General features: G+C 49.7%; 1 protein-coding gene across 1 annotated transcript; it reads left to right on the forward strand.

Moving 5' to 3' along the window:
- Window positions 1–5253: 5253 nt before the first annotated feature.
- Window positions 5254–7069, forward strand: PLA2G1B (phospholipase A2 group IB; the record flags this gene model as incomplete). The annotated part of the gene is made up of 4 exons (XM_080354986.1): window positions 5254–5287; window positions 5360–5519; window positions 6198–6325; window positions 6948–7069. The coding sequence occupies 4 exons, from the start codon at window positions 5254–5256 to the stop codon at window positions 7067–7069; spliced, it is 444 nt and encodes a 147-aa protein (XP_080211112.1).
- Between the last annotated feature and the right edge of the window lie 284 nt (window positions 7070–7353).

Genomic DNA, 7353 nt, shown 5'->3' on the forward strand with positions numbered 1-7353 from the left:
CCTCTGCACCAGAGGCTTGCCAGGTTGGGTTCCTACCTTTTGCTGCCGAGGCTGGGAGTGCTGTGGAGAGATCGTTTAGTGTCTGGGTGCAACAGGGAAGGAAATGGGAGAACTGACAGAGAGGAAAGATCTGCAGGGTTGACCAGACTCACAGCCTGGTGGCAATCTTGAGAGACAAGCTTGGCTCACCTGTGTGGCTGGGGAAACCTCCTCCATACAGCTTGTTGTTCTCGCTGCTGCTGAGACCATTGGCTCTGGGGAGCCAGGTCTTTCCTCTTCTGCAGGGGAGAAGGGCAGAAGAAAAATCTGAGGCTGATCAGTTCTGTTTCTGGTCCTCGGGTGGGCCTGAGAGGAAACTGGTGGATGGTCTCTGCTTTGCAAACGTGTCTGAAGTTAGCTGGCTTAGAATTAAATTGAAAAAAACAAAACCCAAGCAAACAAGAAAAAAGGCTTTTCAAAGAGGAGGGCAAAAACTTGAGGGGAAAGGTGTCCGGGCACACTGACCCTGCTGGGTCCTACGTCTCCTGCGGCTGAACGGTTGCGGGGCCTCGTTTCCCGGTCCCACGAAGATGAAAGTGTCTCTGCTGTGCCCCAGCGAGGCGCAGAGCAAGTCTGTGTTGGGGCAGGTTTGGCTCTCGAGTATTTCTGTCGAATCCCACCAGAAGAAAACCCCCAAGAGAAAAGCTGTTGGTTGTTCTAGAGCCTGTCCCTTCCCTCCCCTGCTGTGTCCCGCAGATTCCCCAGTGACCTGACCGAGGACAGCGGCTGGAGGACCTGGTGAGCCTCGGGGGATGAGCCAAGGTTACCTTTTTCTCGAATCAAACTGCACACTGCCGGCCGGCTGCCAGGCTCCTGCCGCCATGCCCTGATCTCTCCCTTTGACCAGACCACACTGGACTGAACCCGAGGAGATCATCTCGCTTTCTTACTAACCACCGACGGTTTACGCTTCCCCCCTCCCTGCCCCCAGCCCACCGATTCTTCTTTTATTTATTTTAGTAGCTGTTAGTTTTATTTTTTTATTTTATTTTTTTATCTTTTTTGGGGGCTACCCCTTCTTTTCGTTGTTTGCTCTTTCCTGAGCTAGTAGACATATTTTATGAATTGGCTTTGTGATTGTGTTAGGTAGCTTTTATTGAGGAGTATTTTTATTTGGCTTTGAAACTGTTTTGAATATTTTCAACTCTGTTGTTGTTGTCGTCAGTGTTTTTAAAGCACGGTATGTAACAAGAATGCAGTTCTGAAGGGAAGAAGGAGACACAGAGAGAGCAAAGGCTGAGAGGAACTGATGTATTTCTATTTTTTTTAAAGAAACTGTTTTTAATTGTTTCTGTTTTGTAAATGTGAGGCTTTGAAAAGTGTGAAACTCCAAGGATCCGAAAATGTTGGACATCGCTATGGAACAAAACAAATGTATATTTTGCTAAGTGAAAAACACTATCCTTACAGCTGAAAGATTTTTTTTTTTTCCTAGGTTTAGTTTTACGTGGGGTTTTCTTTTTCCTCCTGTATAATATGTAAATATTGTGAGCTGAACCTGGCTGCCGCCGGCAGCCTGGCTCCAAGGAGCAGCTCCAGGTCCTGGACCTGGTGCCGCAGCGTGAGCAATACTCTCCAGCAGAATCCTGACAGGACTCCGTTCTTTTTTTGTACACCTTTTACTGTAAGATTTTAAGAACCTCTGATGAGATGAAAGGGGGGGTGGGCGGGGGTGAGGCCGTTGGCTGTTTTGCTGAGCGGGTTAAAGCTGCTTCCAATCGCTCGATGTACAGACTCCATCACTGGACCCCGTAGCGCCAGCCGCTGCGTTGGCTTTAGGTAAAGGGCTTTACCGCCATCGCTTGTCTTGGTTACTTGGAAAGGAATTCACTCTCCAAACGCTATCGCTCGCGTCAAGGTTTCCGGGGAAAGGGGATCCACCTCGGGAGGCGAGGGGATCGGAAGGGGTGTCAGCCATGGCCGGGGGGAGATTTGGGTGGTCGTTCTCCGAAGGGCAGGGCGCTGGGGTGGGAAGTCACTAACTGGGGAGAAAAGCATTAGGGTGGTGATTTGGGGGCGGGTTAAGGGCTTCTCAGGGATTATACGAATTATAGAATTGCAGCTTCCCATTTGCTTTACTCTGTGTTCTTGAAGACGGTGGGAATTTGTCCATTGTCCTGCGTGGGGGTGGCCTGGTCCCCTCTCCAGAACCTGCTGGGGCTTCCCCTGGGGACAATTTCTGTGCTGGGGACGCCTCCAGCAGCACATGGGGCAGGTTTGGGTCTGGATCTCATTGAACCAAAGACCTTGTTAAGGGGGGTGATTAAGCCTTTTATTAAGATGCAGCCGAACACTTTTCCCAGGGAAATAACAGCTTCATCTTAAATCTAAAAAATCATTCCCTCTCTTCCCCCAAACTGAGCCCCTGTAAGGGAGGGGGGGTGGTGAGAAAAGGACCGGGAGGGCTGTGGTGCCCACAGGGCCCTTCGCTTCCATCCCCCCCCATCTGCCGGAGCTGGCCCTGACCTGGGCAATGCGTTTGGAGAGTTCTGTTTAGGTAAGAGGGTACTTAACAGATTAGTACTGAAAACACAAAGCAATAATTTTTGTTACTGAGACAAGAGTCTGTATGTCTGTTTTTTTAAATATTTCCTAATTAAAGAAGAGCTGCATTTTATTGGGTTTATTTTTATTCTATATACTTCAAATTTGGGTCTGCGGACAGCGCTTTCCTCCCTCTCGGTGTATGCGCTGAGCTGCTTCCGTGCCCCCTCCAGACACGCGAGGCCAAGCTGTGCTGCTGGGCTGCGCTTCCCTCGGCCAGCGCTGCCGCTGCCTGGAGCCTGGGGCTCTGGTTTCAGGGTGGGCATTTTTTTTAAAAGAAATAAAGCTGTGTTTTTAAGCCAGTAAGTTATTACACTCCGATGTTTGTTCTCTCCACACCTGTAACCCTTTTTCCAGATTTCAGTTTTAAATTCCTAATAAATTATTTGAAAACTGTCCTTCGCTGTCGTCATTTGGAGGTGGGAGATGTTCAGATGGAGGTTTCAGGTGAACTTGGAGCTGGCAGGAATCGCATCCTGCCATTAGGATAAAAGCCCCAGGTGGGGCTCTGACTCTGTTCTGCTCCCAGACTTCGGCAGTGGCCCAGTTTATAATGTGAGGCAGATCTGGTTTTAACAGAGATTGTGTCTCTTCTCTGCGTCACAGAGGTTTTGTACAGATATTTGTAGGTTCAAGAAAGGAGGGGACAATGCGGTGCTTAGAGGTTTGGCTCAGATGTTCTGGATTCAATGACTATGGTGGATGAAGGAAGCTACATCTAAGAAAATGGAATGTGACGATGAGAAGAAAAGTCCTTAATAGACAATAGTACAAGAGAAAGGTGAATTCTAACAGTGTGAAATAGGGAACCCTGTGCAGCAGACCTTAATTACGGAGAGTTCTCTAAAAATAATCTAATGCTCAAGCCTGTAAGTTTAGGAACCAGTTCTAAGTTGGGATGTCCCCACAAGCATACTGGGGACCAGCGGCTTTGTCTGAAGCACAGCCTGGGGGAAACCAAAAATAGCATTGGTGGAAAAATACCCTGCTGGGATTTTTCTCATGAGGCACACTTGTAATGCTCACATGCTCCCTTTCCCACACTTGGTGATCCTCTCAAATTAAAATGTATTAATTCCAAGATGTGACAGGCCAGTTTATTGGAAGTTTCCTCGGCAACATCAATAATAAATCAGACATTGAGAAGTGAGGAAAAAGGAACCACAGAGTCTTAAGGCTCATAGGGAAGAGAACAGGGAAATAATTTTTAAAAAGTAAAGGTGCCAAAGTAACAAAGGAGAAAGATAAGACTTAAATAGATATTGAATGGAAAATCAGCAGACTTGTGAGCAAAACATTTTTTCTGAACTGTTGTACAGACTGTCCCTCATATCAGCCTTTAATGCTCCCTCAATATTCTCACTCTTGGAACGTGAGAATCTTGAATCTGTAACTCAACATTTGTTTGGCTTTAGTGGACCTGTGATGTGGAATTCCAGAGTATCGGAGAGCTTGTGGGAGATCAAAAAAGTGGGCATGGTTCTGGGTGTTCATCAGCATGTCTACCTTTATCTAATGTTCTACGGCTATGTCAACACCCTATGGATACTGTGGGCACCCTGGCACAGATTCGGCCACCCTGCGGGGGAAGATGTTCTCATCGTCTTACAGAAACGTGTTTGACCCTACCAAAGGGTGCTGAACCCTGAGCTTCCTCACTAAGTTCCCTTGCATATTAGGCTCTTGTGGAAAGGTGGGGTTTGCCTCTTCCTCTGCTCTCGAAAACTGAAAGCTTGCTCGGTGCTTTAGAAATCAGTGCAGACTCTTACTATCAAGTCTAGATCTATACCATGAGTGTGTAAAAATGCCAAACGTGTAGCCCTGACTGCGCTAGAGCCCCTGGGGTCTGAACATGAGTGCAGTATTTTGGACTCAGCCCTAGCCGCCTCTGGGAAGCTTTTTCTTACCCATTTTTTGATCTTATTTCAAGGTCCCCAACTCACCTCATGCCTTGGCATAGAGAACCAAAGAGCCTAACTGGTTTCTGCTTCAGTGCTGGTGAAAGAAACTGCTGTCTCTGACTGTGTGTGTCCAGACTTCTAAGTCCAGTTCATTTCTAGTGAAACTCTTAAGGTCATGTGCAAACAGATACTGTTCCTTGTTAAAGGCAGGTACAGAAGCTTCCCAGGCTGCTTGGCTCCTGTTTTTTGCCTGGTAGTACCTATTCCTCCTCTATGGTTTCAAAGTAAAAAACAGCTTGTTTTTTTTCAGTTCAGCTCATGCCAAATGAGCTTGGAAAGAGTGGGCAACCTGTACTTTATACTCTGAATTAGGCCAGGGGAGATACAGGATTAATGATAAGTGGGATATCATAGAAAGAGGATGCCAGTATTAGCAGGATTGATATTAGTGTGCCAGCCATTTCCAACATAATTACCACACTGCTACTATTTTTCAGTAGAGAGCCCTTAAAAATGTCCAGGTATTTCAGGCTGCCTTCTAATAGTAGCATTAGAAGAATTTAATAGCAAAAACCTAGGAAGTAAATATTTGCCTACCTGACCTTCAGCTGGTCAAGTCACGACTTGCTGCCCACAGCCTTCGATGGGAGAAATCTGCATTTAGTAACATAAATACTGACTTCTTTATCTCAAACCCACGTCAAGGTGAGTTCGTCATATAAAGAGCTGACGTTCTTTAGCACCAGCCTCTCCACCAAGTCCTCCAGGAATGGAGTCCCTGGTCCTGCTTTTCTTGCTGTCGGGTGTGTAGGTGGCACTGGGCACCCCCTGGACAGGTAACACCTCACCTAACTCTAACCCTTCTGTCTCCTCAGTGGGCGCAGCCAGCACCGCTGTCTTACCCCGCGCCGTGTGGGATTTTCGCTCCATGATCAAATGCACCATATCAGACAGTTATCCACTCCTGGAATTCGGTGACTACGGCTGCTACTGCGGCTTGGGAGGCAGTGGGACGCCCGTGGATGAACTTGACAGGTTTATAGACTCTGCTTTTGCAAACCTCTTTCATTGCTTGCGCTTTCATGGTTGTGCATGCCAGTTTTGTGTCAGCTGGCCCTGCCTGTAAATGTTCACAAAATTCTCCGGCTGCCGGGAATGAAGCTTTCTCTCAAAGACCGATTCAAGGGAAAAAAGGATGTGTAGTATCACACCCTGATGCCTTTTTACTAAGATAAAATATAACCCAAACAACTCTGCTATCTGTGGCAGCTACACTGCACCCATCCCAGCATATTTTTTGCAGCAGTGCTGTGCCAGCAGCCCAGACACTGCTCTGCCCAATGCGAGACCATCAACACGTGCAGGGCTGAGCTGCAGACGCTAAGTGCCTTGGGCAGCTTAGAGATGGCACAAGTCTGGTAGCCAAGACACAGTGAATTGTGTTGGCTGTTGGGTCTCCAGCTGCCAGGCAGTGATGTGCATGCAGGGTAGATGCCGGCTTTTGCTTTCCCTGTGCCCAATAGACAACAGTGGAGATGTTCCAGTAAGTACATGTGTAGCAGATGCCTCTTGGACCATTAGCTGCCATAACCGTGGTATCTTTTTTGGTGTTCAGTGCCTTGTCAAAGCAATACTAGCATTATTTACGTGTCTTACAGGTCAGCTCAGTTTGTGTTTCTGGTACGTCCTGACCTTTTCCTCCTTCTTTCCCAGATGCTGTCAAACACACGATCAGTGCTACGGGCAGGCACAGAAACTAGCAGCATGCAGGTTCCTTGTGGACAACCCCTACACGGCGTCGTACAAGTTCAGCTGCTCCCAAGGGCATATCACATGCAGCAGTACGTCCGCTTCCAAACCCCTTTGCTTCAAACGTTACTGCAGTCTCTCTTTCAATGGAACAGGGCTGTTACACTCCATGGAAGGCGCTGTGCAAGTGCCTGCAGGGGGGCTGATGTTAGAAAAAGGGCACCTCACATGGGCGCCGGAGTGAATGTACATACATCCATAGAGCACACAATTTAAAGTTTATGGAAGATACCTGATATCACAGGACACAGGGAAGTCTGTCCCCTCTTCTGGGGACTGAGTCCCTGGGGTACTTTAATGGGAGTCCCTCTAATGGCAGTATTTAAGAGATCAGCACGCAGCATTGCAGAGATTCTGCTGGGCATCTCCAACATACGGTGGAGTTTTACAGGGCTCTGTTTGTGGCAGACAGGCTGGCAAACAGCACCACAGGGGAGGAGGGAGCCAGGAGGTTGCTGGGCCAGAGCACACAGCTCTGGGGCCAGCGGCTCTGTGGGAAGCAGCACGTACACCCCAAAATGACGGCAGCCGCAAAACGGCTATGCCCCGGCAGCCGCAAAACGGCTATGCCCCGGCAGCAGCAACGCCTGCCCGCGTCACGGCCGTGCCCGGCCGAGGGGCGGCGGGTCTGACCGCTCCTGCTCTCTCCTCCAGGCAGCAACGACGAGTGCGCCACGTTCATCTGCAACTGCGACCGCACGGCGGCCATGTGCTTCGCCCGGGCGCCCTACAACCCCGCGTACAACAGGCTGGACACCAAGAAATACTGCAACTAACCCTCCTCCTGCCCCGGTGGCGGGCGCCCTGTCAGCAATAAACACCTTTGCAAGGACCCAGCGACTCCGGCTGTGCTGAGGGAACGGGAGGCCACGCCCCCTCCGCCAACGGGCCATTGTGGCGCGTGCGGCGCCCCCGCGCTCTGTGATTGGCCTCCGGGAGCAGGCGCGAGCAGGTGCGGCGCGGGGCAGCCCCGCCCTCCCGCCCGCGGGGGCGACCCCGCCCTGTCCCTCAGGTGTCGCGGGAGCGCGGGCAGCGCCTCCCGCCCTCCCTCCTGCATCCT

This window comes from Nesoenas mayeri, assembly GCF_963082525.1.
Source record: "Nesoenas mayeri genome assembly, chromosome: 17".
Classification (NCBI taxonomy): Eukaryota; Metazoa; Chordata; class Aves; order Columbiformes; family Columbidae; genus Nesoenas; species Nesoenas mayeri.